This window comes from Centropristis striata, chromosome 21 (assembly GCF_030273125.1).
Source record: "Centropristis striata isolate RG_2023a ecotype Rhode Island chromosome 21, C.striata_1.0, whole genome shotgun sequence".
NCBI classification, from domain to species: Eukaryota; Metazoa; Chordata; class Actinopteri; order Perciformes; family Serranidae; genus Centropristis; species Centropristis striata.
The window spans coordinates 20,371,070-20,388,811 of NC_081537.1; the positions used below are offsets into that span (position 1 = coordinate 20,371,070).

A 17,742-nucleotide genomic window follows, 5' to 3' on the forward strand; every position below is an offset into this window, starting at 1 on the left:
CTGATGTGTGTTGTGATATGTATTTAGTAATATCATTTGAAACTGAAATTTGAGACTGATTTAGGTAAATTTGTTATCTTTTCTCTGTTTTACAGAGTGGTGCCCCATTTTAAGGTGACTTGAGGTGATCAAGTAAATCAATATTTATTTGTAACCCCCCTTGTTGACTACATATTTTGGTGTCCCATGAGAGGCAAAGTACAGTTGTGAGTGAGATGCCAACCTCTTCTATGAAAGACGTTCCAAATTCCTCCAACCACTACTACTTATGAATATGGTAATTAGATGAGAAGGTACATTTTAAATCAATGTTCCAAATGGATGATTTAGTAACTTTATAAGACTGATTTAGGTGAATGGGAGCTGTGCCCCATTTCGAGGTGCTTTGAGTAAATCAAGTCATACCATATTTTACCATAATTAATTATTATTTACAACCATTGTTAATAATTCTGATAGCCATCTAAACCCACTTTTGAGTCCTTACATTATTTTTGGTACCCTGTAGAGAGGTATCCACACATTTATTTTTAACCCCCATGTTCCCTAAAGGTCACTGCATGAAAGTGGATTGTGTGTGTGTGTGTGTGTGTGTGTGTGTGTGTGTGTGTGTGTGTGTGTGTGTGTGTGGTGAACACAGAACATTGATAAATATTAGATCCTGACCGATCAGCTGGTCTGCCTCTGGAGATTTGAATAATCAACGAAGTTACACTGTTTTACCTCATGTGTAAATACAAACATCATTATCTGTTGTCTTTGAAGACACACTTGCCATTACTGCTGCAGTTAAATGAGCTGACCTTGTCTATTAAATAAAACAAAAAAACAGCACGAGTCAACCCTGAATCGATTCAGCTGGTCAGGACCAGTCTTGTTCTAATGGATGCCCTGACCTCTTGCACACATCTGCTTGGGAGTGTATTTAGGGTTTCACCCTTCACAAGCCACACGTTAGCTTCTAGAGCATTTATAATTTACCACTTGGGTAATTGCAATCATGTGCAAAAAGGGGGCAAACTGCAGTTTGCTGCAGAACATTATGGAGAATTTGTGCTGCAATATCAAAAGAGCAATATCCCCTCATGAATCAGTCCTTACGACGAGGCAAACAGCAGTTGCAAATGATACGCAAGTCATGGTGCTTTCAGTGGCCGCAAACCAATCTTTGTGAATTTGCCATTTAGAACGTGAAATATCATTGCACACACTACGCACAGTACAGAGTGTGGGAAAATGTGAGAAAAGTCAGGCTCTTGTGCCTGAAATGTAACAATGTTACATTAGTACTTCCTAAATAGTGGGGACCATATATCTTTAACCACAGAGTGAGGACATTTTTGGGAAATTAAGATATTTCAGCCGATCCTCCCTTCTTCAAAAGCCTCGACGAGGTTTATGACTTGTTTTTTCGTTCGGGGTTAATATAATGTTAAGGGTAGGTCAATGATTGGGGTTAGGAATTCAGTTGTTTTTGTCAAGGTTAGGGTAAGGGGCTGGGGGATATTATATCAGTAAGGGTCCCGACAAAGACAGAAGTCCAAGGATTTCTGTGTGTGTGTTGTTTGACACACTACAGATGATAGAGACTGCAGAAGAAGTCAGGTTTACATGCTTGAAATGTAACAATGTTAAAACCTTGTTTTGAATAATGCCCTGTGGGACATATGGGCTTTCAGTATGATGGGAGATGTTGTTGGAGTTTTCAGAACAGTGGATCATTCGAACAATGGCAAGTCACCTTTACAATTTCAGTAAAAGAAAAATGTTTTTTTTAAATCCAGTCACCAAGCCTAATTCTTTGAAACAGAAAATTCAAGCAGTAAAGTACATTTGGTTTGACAACAAAACAATCAGCCCATAGTGTGGTAGATATCAGCAATTCTTGGTGTTTCCTGCATTTGGTGGTTCACTGTTAAAAAAACAAAACAACGGATTGGTCATTCAGTTTGTCCAGCCCTCTTTCAGAGTGAGGATCAGCGTGGGTGACTATTTCTGAACAGTACATTTACTGTACACAACCCTCACAGACGTCCAATTCTCACTGATCCTGCACTCATGATGCTTGCTGGCTTCCTCTTACTGCTCCTCCACACAGGTAAGGTTTCTCTCATCCTCACACTATCCTTGTTGCTCTGGATAATCCACAGACCTCATTGTGAACAGCTTCCATTGGAAATTATTTCTACCAACGAAATAACACCTGACAACTGTTCAGAGAGAAGTCTGTGGCTAATCAAGAGAACTGGGATACAGTTTTAATAGAGGTGTTGCTGTTGAAATGTTATTTGCTGTGCCTCAAAAGAAATCCCATCAACTTCCATTGTATTGGAAAAAGAACCTGATCTTAGAAGCTGAACAAATTAACTCAAAATTAAGCTAATTTCACTTATTATTTTATTAAAGATGAAAAAATGATTGCACATTTCTGAGATAACTCTTTTTTCAGCAGCTTTTTTAACTGTTACAGGAATCTGGTTTTCAGACAGTTCTGAGTGCTGCTGGGATAATTGTATTTGGTCGTATAGCAGATGGATCTCAAATGGACTAGACTGGAAATAGACTTGGGCAATTGTAGAAAATCATTTTGTGGTCAAGTAGGTGAGCTGGTTCTCCATTTGCCTGCCAATATCCATCTGTGACCACAAGAACCAGATATATTACAGATATTTTCTAGCTATTTACTTTGGATGGATTCTGAAAGACTGATTAAAAATGTATAAACTTTATAAGTTTAATTCATAAGCAGTGGCCATTTATACAGACATCCAATTAGGGTTCTGAAGTTATAACTTCACTTGTGAAATCTAGATGTTTCTGTATTTCATCTTGTGTAAGATTACCTCTCTCATAGTGAATGTGTTTGTTTTTTTTAGCTGTGGATGGGGAGTCAACATGCAGTTATCAGGATGTTTTAAACTATCTGAACTTGACCAAAAATAATGAGCTGTACTCCATGACCCGGCCTGTAAAAGATTACACGCACCCCACACAGGTATCCCTGGAGGTACTTCTGTATGCCATTCTAGATGTGGTGAGTAGGATTTGACAGCTATTGTAACTGAATGTTCAAAGATTCATGACAGTTTTCACTGTGTTGGTTATGCTGCCATGATCTCTGGCTGTAAAGATTTTCACATATACTACTTTGCTTGTTTGTAGAGAGAGATTGACCAGACGTTTGTTCCATATGTTTGGATTTTCACAGTGAGTTGTCTCTCAGAAAAATTACTATTTAATTCATTTTCATCTGTACTCTGTTGGGAAATGTCTTCTCTATTCAAAGACGTATCTGTTCTTACAGCTGGGATAGGCATTTTTCAGGAAAATGCAAAAAAAAAAAAAAGGACTAGAATTATCAAGATTATGACTGTGATCAATTATATGGGAATAGACTTTTGAGGTGACATACTGTAATTCAAGGTTCTGGCAAGCCACATCAACATGAACTTGAATTAGCAGCAGCCAGCCATGACCCATTGGCCACTATTTTCTAAAATACAAGCAACTTTTTCTCTTGCTATATCTGAAATGCTTCACTGATAATATCATGTGTATTGTGTTTATTGTCAGACTATTTTTTTCGACCCTCTTTTTCAAATTTTGGGTTGCTTTGCCATCTAGGCATTTGTTGCAAGTGCTGAAATAAGCAACTTTTCCCTCCATTGAATCAGGCTTTTACCATCTGAAGAGATGAGCATGCATTTGTATTTGTAGAACAGCAAATCTGTCAGTCCTATCTTTGTAATGACCAGTGATTGGCCAAAGTCTCCTATCACAAGCTTCATTTTCTATAGCCTGTCTAGTTTTCTGTCAGACCACTTGGATTACAATATGCTAAAAGGTCATTATGTGTTTGCCTGTTTTCGCCCAATGACACATGCCGAAAAAAGCCATTCCCCAGCTTTAACAAGACTTGTCTGACTTTACTTTCTCTATTATTCTCTGATAATTATATTCCTGATTTCTCCCCTGTGTGCAACTGTAGAAATGGCAGAATGAACACATTTACTGGAATCCAAATGACTTTTGTGGTATTAAGACGGTTTCTCTTCCGGCTGAAATTTTGTGGAAGCCAGATATAATTATTGAAGAAATGTAAGTGTAAATGTATGGTCATGCACTCAGACTCACAAATAGTCACTCCTCCAGTCACAACAGTAATTAAGGTAATTGCTTTAACAAGGAATCATATTACCATTTAGAAATAACACAACAGCTGCTAGACATTACTAGAGACAGCAACAACTGTATAAACATCTGTTGTTTCCAATCAAATTATGAATTTCTATTGCTATATATAATGTGTGTACATGCGTTTGCTCACTATCTCTTTTTGTTATCATTCAGGACAGAAAAGGACAAAGCCCCTCTAAGTCCTCATCTCACCATTGACTCTAATGGTTTAGTCCATGTTCAGGACGACCAAGTGCTAGTCAGCACCTGCAGGATGCATATTTTCAAATTCCCCTTTGACATTCAGAGCTGTAAACTCTCGTTCAAGTCTGTCGTACACTCTGGTGAGTCTGTGGCATGTTTACAGTTTATTGCCCCCTGAACACACAACACGAGATAACACCACACACCCAATGGCTCTTCTCATGGTGGGCAATGGGCGGCCAGTGCAGTAATATTAAGCACTGACCCTCCTCTGGCCCCCTTAGATCTTGGTCAGAATTATTGCTTTAAAAGCTCAATTTTAAAGCTACAGTGATGATATCATGTGAAACTAGACAACAAGGCACCCATTGGTTCTGACCATTTCATATTTGCTGATATTTGACTTTAAGATATCTGAATGAAAAATGCTTCTACGGGTACCTACGACTCTCCTATTTACAGATGCTAACCCCATGCAGTGTGAGGCAATATATTCTATATTTTAATATTTCTGCATCCCTAACCAGTCCTGGGATTGCACAAATTGGGTGTGACGCGTAATCTAAGACTAAAATCACAGCTAATTTAGTACCCCTAAAATAGCATGTGGCCCCAGCATGGCCTCCTCATTTGAAATGGTCTAGAACCACCAATGCAGACTTTTTTTTTTATCTTGGTTGACCTGCTGGGAAAACTGAGTTTGCTTTTTATCTTTCAGTCTCAGAAATACAGCTTGTTCGGCATCTCAACTCCTCGCAGGCCACAGAGTGGTCTCGCGAGGTGATGCGGACACAGTACGAGTGGCTGTTCATCAACCTGACAGTTACTAACAAAACAGTCAGCATGTTTGACTTCCAACAAGACGTGATGATTTACACTGTAAGTATTACTGTGTATAACTGTATTCCACTGCATATACAAAAATGTATTCAATTTGGCCATACTGTCACACCCAGAGACTTTTTCTATTGACTAACATTGGTAAAGTGATGTCTATAAATTGGATAGATAATTTTTTGAGGTACATAAACGCCCTTATTTACATCAACACCCTTATTTACTTCATTGGGTCCTAAAAGTTGTAAAATCACTAACAGCCAAATCCAGAGTTATTTTCCCTCCTCTGTTTATGTGAGTGAGAATGAGAACAAGCGGCTGGGTGGCGAGGTTAACAAGATAGTTGATCAGAGCTTTTAGCTATTAGCTTACTTACCGATCTCCAGTCCGATAGCGGAATAGATTGTTCCAACAAACAAGCAGGGTCACGAAACAACAAGGTTTTACTCCACAAAACTATGTGTACACTAAATGGGCATCCATTCCACCATAAAACACTGATTCTCGTGCATATCAGAAACCAATTTTACTTGGCAATATTTTGTTTCATGAAAAAGCTAGTGAATAACAGCATATGGTGCGATGGCCTTTTTTTTTGGTGGAATGGACACATGTACGCGTAGTTTTGTGGAGTAAAACCACCAAAGCCCTGAACTATCCCTTTGAAGGAAACACTAGTGTGCCTGCTCTCCCTCTGGTCCCCTAGATGTGGAAGATCTGAGTAACAACTGCCATAAGATTGAAGGGGCCACACCTCTAACTCTGTATCCAGTTGTCTTTAAACATCCATGTGTTGTACATGCTGACTCACTGCAGCACAGCCTAGCTTACTGGGACAATTTAACAATAACAATCAATAATCTTACACTTTAATCCCATTTCACAGATCACAATGAAAAGGCGGTCTCTTCTCTACATCGTCAACTTCATACTACCCATCCTGTTCTTCTTTTTGCTGGACTTGGCCTCTTTCCTCATCTCAGACAGCGGAGGCGAGAAGCTCAGTTTCAAGGTCACTGTGCTGCTCGCTGTCACTGTGATGCAGCTTATTCTCAATGATATTCTGCCCTCCTCTTCAGACAGGATTCCACTTATAGGTAAAAAAAAAAAAAAAAAAGGACTAAGAGCCTACAGCCAGGTTTTACTTAGGCAGAGTGGTGTTTTGAGCTAAATGCTAACATCAGCAAGCAACAACATACTATCACACTCATGTTTAGAAGACGAATGTTTACCATATTCCCCATGATTTGCTTGTTAGCAATGGAAAAAACAGTAGCACTGGGGCACATGGGAATGCCGTCGTGAAGTGAAAATTCACCTTGCATTACTCACACAAGTTTGCCTGCTGAACCACATTGGGATAATTTGTGTTTATTCATCTTTATTCGTGGGATGCAATGGTGTAAACAACGCCCGCCACCATCACAAAAATAATCACTATCGTTGCTTTGTGCCTGTTATAGAAATCCCAGATACGTCAGAAAACGAAATGTCGTCATGTCATAGCAGCATGATCCAAGAACTGCGTCTGAATGCCTGCTGATACAGTGCTTCTGCAGCAATGTGAACCCAAAATAAATAGATTTTGCTGTGAGGAAATTGCAACTAACAGATCAGATATGCAGAAATACATCATTATGCTGATGTGTAAAAAGTCTGAATTCAATTTAGGGCCATGCTATGCAGAAGGATCTGATCTACTCATGTCTTTACGGTGACTTTGTTTGTAATCGTGTCATGCAAAAAAATCAATTCGTATTTGGTTTAACTTAAGTAAATTCATTTCACCTGACATGTATGTGTGAACCAAGTCATGTGAACCAATTTCCCTCAAAAAACCACAAGTGTCTATCACTTGGTGACACAAAAGGACAAGTCAGTGGATTACTAAAGTCAGTGAGATTCATTCTGTGGGTACCATAAATGTCTGTGCATTTGCATCCAATAGTTTCAAGATATTTCAGTCTGAACCAAACCACGTGGACTGACCAATCCTGTAGACATGCTGCTCTGTGGTTCATTAAAAAAAGAGTGAAAATCAAAGTCTTGACATGTAATTATGATGCTACATTCTCCCTTCAGCCCTCTACTGCATTGGGATTTTTGCTCTGATGATGCTGAGCCTCCTGGAGACGATTTTGGTGATGTATCTGATGGAGAAAGTCTCTGCATCCGAAGACAATAATAGCAGAGGTATAAAAGCTACCCTTATATTTTCACTAATGCCCACATCCTCACCTGTTACTTTCTGAATATTACAAAGCATGCACATGTATAAGTCCATAACTCATACTGGATCTTTTGTGTCTTATATTTCTTTCCAGGGGAGAAGAAATTGACTCATTGTGCGTGCATCTGTGATGTTTCTTCAGATGGAACTCCAACTGAACTGCAGAAGGTTGGGATTACATTGCAGTTTACACGTTTTGTCAATTTAGTGGCACTGCCTTTGGTTTTACTCTTCAAGGTTTCAAGATTTCCATCTCAGAATTGTCTGCTTTCCCCCCAGTACTACCATGGCTAAGATAGCTCAGTACAACAAGAAAACATGCAATTGGACAAAACACAAGCCAAATATCTGCACCATTTTGACATCACATACATCACAAACAAATAAACAGTGCAAAGGGAAATGGAAAGACGTTTTCAGAGTGAACTAACTTTTTAATCCCTCATCACTCTGCATATCCTGTATACAAAAATCTGAAAGCTTAATGTAGAAAGTGGCAGTGGTATGTGGTTTGTAATGGCGCCTATCAACGACCAACTCTGCAGGGTAGCATCAGCCAACTGAAGGAGGAGTCCCATGCAGAAGAGCTGAGGGAGGTGCTAGAAATGCTGGCTGTGCTCCTCAACAGCAGGAAGGAGGAAGCGAAGCCCGAGTACTGGACCAGAGTGACAAAAAGAATCAACAAAGTCTTCTTCATTTTCTATGTTACAGCTGCCAGTGTATTTTTTTTCTGCATGTTTTTACATTGGAATGATTTCTCCTATGATGATCAAGAATAATAGTGTTGCATAATGTCATATGGTTGAGGTATATTTTCCTCTGTCATCACTAGCAAGACTTATTATCATACAAAATTGAAGCCTACAGTAAGAAACATTTCCCTGTATGTAGGACACAAAAACATTATGTCTGATGACACAGGCGACCCTTATCCTGCATCATCATCATTGCATGTTTAATTCAATGCTACGTATGCTGTATTAGCTTATAACACCAGTCTGGTTGTGTTATAACATTCTACTGATATGCCTGAAATTAGTACATTTAGTATATAATAAACATAATGCTTGTGTTCAATAAATTAACCAGAAGCATAATAGGAATACATTAAAACAAAAGTAAAGCATGCAAGTGTAAAAAACAAAAAACAAAAATGTATAACAAAAAAATTATCTAATTTATTTTCTACAGGAAACAAACACTCCAAGAGTGCTAAGTTATTCTATGTATGAATTGATTGTCCTGTTTCCTATTTCAAATTATATAAGTCTTGAAACTTGAGTCTGTTTTTAACTATTCAAATGTTTTTGGATCCAGTTTTTTGTGTAGTAATAAAACTTAAGGATATGTTTCTGTTGCAAATACAAAAAGTATTTCAACAAAGGTTTGTTGTGGCCATGAGGATTGGCCCAGGCTGATGTTAAGATTGCTAGTGTGAGTTATTTATACACCCATCTCATAATGGTCTTTCAATGACCACTAATCATTACTGCAGATACATTTTAAACCACTAAAGTCATAATGTTATAATGGTTTATATATAGATAGAAAAAGCATTAATTTCTAAATTGATGGAACTCAATCGGAGACAGTTCTGAGTGGTGGGGGTCATGATGGTCAAATGGATATCAAATGAAGATCCTATTCAGATTTGTGGGGGTATCACAGTGGGGTAAATTTAGCTATGTGTACCAAAGTAACTGAATATATATAAAGACAACTTTTAACAGCTTTCCATAAGCAACTCTGGAATGCTGCAGACCATGATTTTATCAACATGCATTAGGTGGAATAGAATGGAGATTCACTGCACCGTAAAAACTGACACATTTAAAAAACATTTTGTGGTGCTGGACCACATGCCTGCCAATGCCCACCTCATAAAGGTATTTGTGTGACCACAGCAAGCAGCAGCCTGCAGGTCTAACAAGTAAAACCAAAGCAGAAGTGTCCAAAACTTGGCCAGTAGGGCGCGACCTACTGGTTGTAAAAAGAGGTTTGTTTGTATGAAAATCACGAGGAAAATGATGAATATTTCTCACTCTATATACCTGTATAACCTCATGAGCATGAGTTCATTTTGTAAATTATGGTCTCATTTAAAGTAAAATGGGCGATAGATCAGGTTATGTATGAGGGCAGAGCTACCTTATGATTGACAGGATGCTACCACAGCGTTCTGTTTGTTTTTGTCTTAGGACTTTTACCCTTTCACAGCAGTTTTTCAGTTCATCAGAGTTAGCTGTAACAATTTGGGTGCTTTTTAAATGTCTTGTTCAATGTTTGGTTGGACTAACAGACGCTCAGCAAGTATCTGTTGTGGTCATGAGGACGGCGAGTCTTGCACCTCCATGGAATCGGACCACTCATGGCTAGAAGTGGGAACAACTTAAAAACTTCTTCTGTGCAGAATAACACAGTTATAAGGACATAAATCATTAAAAAATAAATAAATAATGCAACTTGCAATGTCTCTGATGAATATGTCTTTCTTCACAAGTGTCATGAATATTGGAGAACTAGGTCTCCACATATACATATTAAACTATTTACATTTTTACAACCTCTCCTGTCCTCTCCTCTCTGCTCTGTGTAAACAGATTTTCAGTGGATAATTGTCCCATGACCGTTAGTCTCAGCAGAATCAATCATGGCTTCACAGTGTCGCTGAGGAGCACAGAATTTCATGATTTTAAGAGGATGTAGTTGATGCAAATTGTTTTATTTTTTAGCAACGTTATAAATAAGAAATGTAGTATAAAATTATTTTGACAGAAAGGCTGGTAGGGTCATTGACTCACTACCCCATTTCAAATCACAACTCAAAACACATCTGTTTAAAACTGCCTATTCCCTCTGATGCCAATTGCCCTGTACCACCTATTATCTATTGTAATTAGGGCCCGAGCAGGCAACGACCTGCGAGGTCCCCATTGTATTTCGAATGTTTTTTTTTCTTCTTCTTCCCAAACGATCGCATTTTTCACTGCCTGAACATACCCCAAAACTCATGAAACTTTAAATATAAGTCACACCTGGCGAAATATTTTATAATCTATTGTCATCCCGAATTTCAACCACTAGGTGGCGCTATAATAAAGGAAAGAGCGTTTTGGCTAATAACGCCCACATACTTTATCGCACATTCAAAATTCTTATATCCACGCGTTCACTGAGTTGTGCTGAATGTTTACCATATACCATGATATAGGCCACGACACCAAACTTTGCACACAGCATCTATGGACCCTCATAACAAAAAGTTATTAAAAGAATTTTGATAGAATACTCAAGTTATTAAATAACAACTTCCTGCAGGTGGCGCTATATTGTACTTTTTACTCCTACATTTAGCTGACAGCTTTAATTACTTTTCAGGTCAAGATTTAAAATGAAAAACATGATACATTTAAAATGATTACCCATTTTTATAAATTAAACCACTTAAAAGTTTATTAGGTAGTTAAAATGAGCGGAGTGGAGTCATTTCACAGTGTGGTATTAGTACTTTTACTGAAGTAAAGGATCTGAATACTTCTTCTTTTGTAAAAAGGACAGTGGTGGAAGAAGTATTCAGATCCTTTACTTCAGTAAAAGTACTAATACCACACTGTGAAATGACTCCACTCTGCTCATTTTAACTACCTAATGAACTTTTAAGTGGTTTAATTTATAAAAATGGGTAATCATTTTAAATGTATCATGTTTTTCATTTTCAATCTTGACCTGAAAAGTAACTAAAGCTGTCAGCTAAATGTAGAGGAGTAAAAAGTACAATATATGTCTCAAAATGTAGTGGAGTAGAAGTATAAAGTTACATAAAATGTACATAAAAGTACCTCAAAATTTTACTTTAAGTCCAGTACTTGAGTAAATGTACATAGTTACTTTCCACCATTGCTACCTGCCTCTTTTAACTTATACATATCAGTTAAGAGTCCTCCTGAGGATAACCCTTTAAGGTTTGCGAGGGCCCGTTCAGTACTGCTTGCAGTCCTAGTTGTTCTTATTTTTTGTGTATTTTATTTTTATTGTTCTTTTTCTCTCTTTGTGTAAGATGTCCTTGAGTGCCTTCTAAATAAAATGTGTCAGTATTATTATTATTATTATTATTATTATTAGGGCCCGAGCAGGCAACGACCTGCGAGGTCCCTATTGTATTTCGAATTATTTTTTTGTTCTTCCCAAATGATCGCATTTTTCACTGCCTGAACATACCCAAAAACTCATGAAACTTTAAATGTAAGTCACACCTGGCGAAATATTTTATAATCTATTGTCATCCTGAATTTCCACTACAAGGTGGCGCTATAATAAAGGAAAGTGCGTTTTGGCTAATAACTCCCACATACTTTATCGCACATTCAAAAACCTTATATCCACGCGTTCACTGAGTTGTGCTGAATCTCGTGATATAGGCCACGCCCATTTTCGCTTGGAATTTTTTTTCACAAATTTGCGAAATGTCGTAAACCTACTTTTTCGAACTCCTCCTAGGCAATTTCATCGTTTTGCACCAAACTTTGCACACAGCATCTATGGACCCTCATAACAAAAAGTTATTAAAAGAATTTTGATAACCCAAAGAATAATCAAGTTATTAAATAACAACTTCCTGCAGGTGGCGCTATTATCAACACAAAACACGAAGTGTTGCATATTTCCACATTGGTGTGTCTGAATGACATTAAACTCAGGTTACTACTTCCCTATGAGCCCCTGAGGCTCTGTGCAAAATTTTGGCCGATGACCACTAGGTGGCGCTCTTTAAATTGAAGTATTTTATATCTCCAAATCGGTTGGTCAGATTAACACCAAACTTGGTATACTTATTGTCAATGCCCTCCTGAGGATAACCCTTGAAGGGTTTTATTGATCGGCCCCTAGGTGGCGCTCTGGTGGCAGTCTAATTTAATATTTGGCACTCTGCCCAGACCATAAGACTTAAGGCAATGAAATTGATTATCATTATCATGTTTTTTATCTCTTTATCTATGATATTTACTTTATTTGTACCCAGAGGTAGATTTTGTTTGCAGTATAGAGTCCTCACACACACACACACACACACACACACACACACACACACACACACACACAAAAGAGGCACATATCACACATCATTCAACTTAAGACAGTGGGAGTTAAGAAATGGCAAGTTAAATAAAAAAATTAAGAATAATAAAATTAAGTTAAAAATTCTTAAAAGTTCTTACAGGTCCAGACTATACTTAGATATTGATGTGAACTAAAATATGAATAGCAAAAAAAAAAAGAAGACAGAAAAATAAACAAAATAAAACAGCAAAATAAAATAAAACTTGTTTAGGCTGTAAAAACGAATATAAAGGTTAAAATGTACATATAGAAATAGTAAATACATACATAAAAGCAACAATAAATAAACACCTGTGCAAAGCATAGCAGGAACAAAACTGTTTTTGTGTCTTTTTGTTCTACACCTAGTGATTGTAAACCTACGCCCAGAGGGGAGGAGCTGAAACTCTGTGTGCAATGGATGGGAACTGTCATTTAAAATTGAACCAGTAATGCGCTTTAATTGTTTTGTGTACAAGGTCTCCACGTTGAGCTGTGGCTCACCAATCAGTCTGCTAGACCACTTTACTATTTGGTTGGAGTTTTTATTTTTCAATGAGAGGTTGTGGTGTGTGCTTTACAGGGGCCAGTCTATACCACCCCTATGAATTTCACTTTCATTTCAAGTGTTATAGTGTGGCCACGGTACCAAATATGAAATTAGACTGCCACCACAGTGCCACCTAGGGGCCGATCAATAAAACCTTAAAGGGTTATCCTCAGGAGGGCATTGACAATAATTGTACCAAGTTTTGTATACTAATGCACAAACTATCCCTTTAATCCTCATACAGTGTCTGAAGGAGGACTCTTAACTGATATGTATAAGTTAAAAGAGGCAGGTAGCAATGGTGGAAAGTAACTATGTACATTTACTCAAGTACTGGACTTAAAGTACAATTTTGAGGTACTTTTATGTACATTTTATGTAACTTTATTGTAACCAATCTCAGCTCCTACTATTAGTGGTAAAGGCTAAGTAGTACAGATATGTTTTCATCAGTGTATCAATGTTCTTACGGACCAGAAGATCAGAAGTCTAGTTTCGCTCTAGGAGAAGGGGGTATTAGCAATTTTGCATTGAGTGTAAGAGTAAATGATTCACACAAACAACCAGCTAAGGTTTTTATGTAGTATTCTTTTGTATTGAATAAGAAACTCTTTTTAAAAGGTAGAAAAATATTAAATGAAATAAAAATGGATGAGTATCAATAAACACTTCAGGTGTCAACAACAGTTCACAAAAATTGAATCCCCAAAATCACAAAGTTAATGACAAAGTTACAGTTCTGTTTTTGTTTTGTTTGGCTCGCCACCTCAACTGAGTCTCCTTCCACCTTACAGTATAAGAAGAATCTCAGTAGAGGAAATTTCCACACAGGTCTTGGAACCAGGAATCATGCCATGAAAAGAAAAAGACCCGGCCTATAAGGGCCAAAAAGAGGATTACTATAATATTCTTATAACAAAATATACTTCTGTATATAAACAAACATATACACATTCCTATATATCACAATATTACTTCTCATTTATCATTATAACCATTTTACTGTTCATCAATTAACTAAATGCATTTTTCAACACTAACATGAAATAAAATGGCTGAGCCATCACTTTTCTGCTCATTTACCCTTTTCTTTACCGCCACTCACTCACAGAAACACATAGTGAGCGAGGGAAATGCAATTTACCACTTTAAAATTTAAACAAAACTAATTAAACTTTTCTTTAAATAAAACATATGTGAGATTAATGCTTCTTCATCCCACATTACTACTAGCATATGCACATCTCCTAGTTTATCTGTGAGATCAATGAAATTTACTCACCGGAGGTTCAATTATGACACACACACAATCTCCAGCAAAACACAGGTTCACAGGGCAATACAGCTTCACAGGACTCTCATCAATCCAGGCTACACTTGATAAGAAACAGGGACACAGGAGTTCAGCACTGTATATTTTTACAAAATGAATTTAGCGAAGCTAATGTGGCTAGCGCCGCTAAACTAGCGCCAGGGCTGCTAATTAACATTACTCACGCTCTCTCGTCTTCTTGATAAAAAGAGGGAATCTCGCTCTCCACGGCAACGAAAAGTATTAATGAAGAAGTCTGAATATCTTGCTCTCTTGGTCAAAAACGTTAACATGTGCAGGAAAAAGGTAGCATGCAGCCGCCTTCACGTCGGTCCGGCAGAGAGAAAAAGGAAAAACCAAAACACCGCAGCACGTAGGCCCTGACAGCGCCTGATTGGTTACACTACATCACGTGAACTCCTCATGTCACTGGATCTTGTACACGTTCAGAAAGGCATATTCACCACACTTGAAATGAAATAGAAATACTCTTTCAAACAGATTGAAATAAACATTATATTATATATAAATAATATTATTTATTTATTTATTGACATATTTAAGATTTTAATCCTAAATCCTATTTATTCCTTCTGCCACATAAACATATGAATTTATTTATTTTACCAATAGACTGATGAACTGGTTTAATGCCTAGTAACCTGGGTTACATTATACTTCTACTCCACTACATTTTGAGGCAAATATTGTACTTTTTACTCCTAAATTTAGCTGACAGCTTTAATTACTTTTCGGGTCAAGATTTAAAATGAAAAACATGATACATTTAAAATTATTACCCATTTTCATAAATTAAACCACTTAAAAGTTTATTAGGTAGTTAAAATGAGCAGAGTGGAGTCATTTCACAGTGTGGTATTAGTACTTTTTACTGAAGTAAATGATCTGAATACTTCTTCCACCACTGTCCTTTTTACTTTTTTATTTTTTTATTTTTTTATTTTTTTAAATTTCATTTATTTTTTTAATTATATTTTTTTATATTATTTTATTTTATTTTTTTTCCCCTGCACTACTGCGCATGTGCGGCCCCGGTGCTCTACTGCGCATGTGCGGCCCCGGTGTGCCACTGCGCATGTGCGGCCCCGGTTCGCCACTGCGCATGTGCGGCCCCGTAGCGCCACTGCGCATGTGCGGCCCCGGTCTGCCACTGCGCATGTGCGGCCCCAGTGCGCCACTGCGCATGTGCGACCCCGGTGCGCCACTGCGCATGTGTGGCCCCAGTGCGCCACTGCGCATGTGCGGCCCCAGTGCACTACTGCGCATGCGTGGCTTTCGCACATGCGCAGAAGCGCACCAAGGACGCGCATGCGCAGAAGTGCACTGGGGCCGCACATGCGCAGAAGCGAAGAAAAAAATAATTTAAAAAATAAAATAATAATACATTAAAAAAAAATTAAATTAAAAAAATGTATAAATTTAATTAAAAAAATGAAATAAAATAAAAAGAATAAAACATTTAATTCATTATCATTATCATGTTTTTTTTTATCTTTTTATCTATGCTATTTACTTTATTTGTATCCAGAGGTAGATTTTGTTTGCAGTATAGAGTTTGTGTGATATGTGCCTCTTTTGTGTGTGTGTATGAGGATACACACACACAAAAGAGCCACATATCACACATCATTCAACTTAAGACAGTGGGAGTTAAGAAATGGCAAGTTAAATACAATTTAAAAAAAATTAAAATAAAAAATGATTAAAAGTTCTTACAGGTCCAGACTATACTTAGATATTGATGTGAACTAAAATACGAATAGCAAAAAAAAAAGAAGACAGAAAAATAAACAAAATAAAACAGCAAAATAAAATGAAACTTGTTTAGGCTATAAAAACGTAGATAAAGGTTCAAATGTATATATAGAAATAGTAAATACATACATAAAAGCAACAATAAATAAACACCTGTGCAAAGCACAGCAGGGACAAAACTGTTTTTGTGTCTGTTTGTTCTAAACCTAGGGATTGTAAACCTACGCCCAGAGGGGAGGGGCTGAAACTCTGTGTGCAATGGATGGGAACTGTCATTTAAAATTGAACCAGTAATGCGCTTTAATTGTTTTGTGTACAAGGTCTCCACGTTGAGCTGTGGCTCACCAATCAGTCTGCTAGACCACTTTACTATTTGGTTGACTGAGTTTTTATTTTTCAATGAGAGGTTGCCGTCGGGGTGTGTGCATTACAGGGGCCAGTCTACACCACCCCTATGAATTTCTTTGCCTTAAGTGTTATAGTGTGGTCACGGTACCAAATATGAAATTAAACTGCCACCACAGTGCCACCTCGGCCCGATCAATAAAACCTAAAGGGTTATCCTCAGGAGGACATTGACAATAATTGTACCAAGTGTTAGAAAAATTGCATGAGGAAACCCTGAAAATTGAATAATCTGATTCCAACAACAAAAAATCCTCACCAATTATTTCTGCGCAGTCGTTGATGGGGAATGATGAGCAGGAGACGTCCAAGTTCTCAGTTTAACAAAAGTTTATTACAATACGTCAAGAAATGTGAAGTTACAGAGCTCTGGGTTCACTTTTTAACTGTCCCTGATACACACAGACTGGTTACAGGTCATGAAGTCTGAACCAGGTCTCTTCCCCTGGAAAAAAAAAAACCCCAGTTCCAAAACTAACAATGTTTATTATATAATGAAGGTAGATTTCTTGCAGGAAGTGCGGCCTTCTTCATCCGCTGATTTCGCCAGTCTTAATCAATACAGGGACACGTCAAGCCACCGGGCAACAATCTGGCTGCCTGGAACAAGGCCGTGCCCTGACCTGCTAACAAACTTGTTATGACAAACATTCTGCCTTGTTATGTTCTACAGAGATATAACAGGAGCCAAAAGATTCTTCAATGTCTACTTGTTATTTTAAAGTCTAAAAAATATAAAACAGACGATAATATTATTTGTGATTATAGAATCTTAATCAGTTTAAGCAAATGGAATATATGTAATTAAAGTAATCACAGTTTCTAAATCAACATTAACACACAAACATAATCATTGTATCAAAATCATATCGCCTGATTAATATAAATGCACAGAGATAGATATTGTCAAGGTTTAGTGAATTACGCATGCATAGTGACCTTTGATGATCGTGGAGACAAACAACAAATACAAAAAGAGAGACACAGTAATCATTTCATTTTAAACAACGTAGAATATTCAAATTATTCTAACACAAGTTTTGTATAATAATGCACAAACTATCCCTTTAATCCTCATACAGTGTCTGAAGGAGGACTCTTAACTGATATGTATAAGTTAGAAGAGGCAGGTAGCAATGGTGGAAAGTAACTATG

At 37.4% G+C, this 17,742-nt stretch overlaps 1 protein-coding gene and 1 long non-coding RNA gene across 3 annotated transcripts; one reads left to right on the forward strand and one right to left on the reverse strand.

The window, feature by feature from the left end:
• The first annotated feature begins 2,061 nt into the window (after positions 1–2,061).
• On the forward strand, positions 2,062–10,062 carry LOC131959990 (5-hydroxytryptamine receptor 3A-like). Its single transcript, XM_059325200.1, has 11 exons — positions 2,062–2,098; positions 2,877–3,038; positions 3,167–3,207; positions 3,989–4,098; positions 4,351–4,520; positions 5,099–5,259; positions 6,104–6,314; positions 7,300–7,410; positions 7,542–7,615; positions 7,993–8,112; positions 10,048–10,062. Exons 1-11 carry the CDS (start codon positions 2,062–2,064, stop codon positions 10,060–10,062), a joined length of 1,212 nt encoding a protein of 403 aa, XP_059181183.1.
• Positions 10,063–13,656: 3,594 nt separating this feature from the next.
• On the reverse strand, positions 13,657–15,334 carry LOC131959788 (uncharacterized). 2 transcript variants are annotated; one of them, XR_009389532.1, is made up of 3 exons: positions 14,592–15,334; positions 14,377–14,465; positions 13,657–13,969 (listed from the first exon to the last, which is right to left on the reverse strand). It is a non-coding gene; the product is annotated as an uncharacterized LOC131959788 (long non-coding RNA). The 2 variants fall into 2 exon arrangements; XR_009389531.1 differs by having other exon boundaries at positions 14,377–15,334.
• Between the last annotated feature and the right edge of the window lie 2,408 nt (positions 15,335–17,742).

Coding starts and splice junctions, on each gene's coding strand:
- LOC131959990 (XM_059325200.1), top strand. CDS start 2,062: ATGCTTGCTGGCTTCCTCTTACTGCTCCTCCACACAG. Junction 2,099..2,876: donor CTTACTGCTCCTCCACACAG/GTAAGGTTTCTC, acceptor TGTTTTTTTTAG/CTGTGGATGGGGAGTCAACA. Junction 3,208..3,988: donor CATATGTTTGGATTTTCACA/GTGAGTTGTCTC, acceptor GTGCAACTGTAG/AAATGGCAGAATGAACACAT.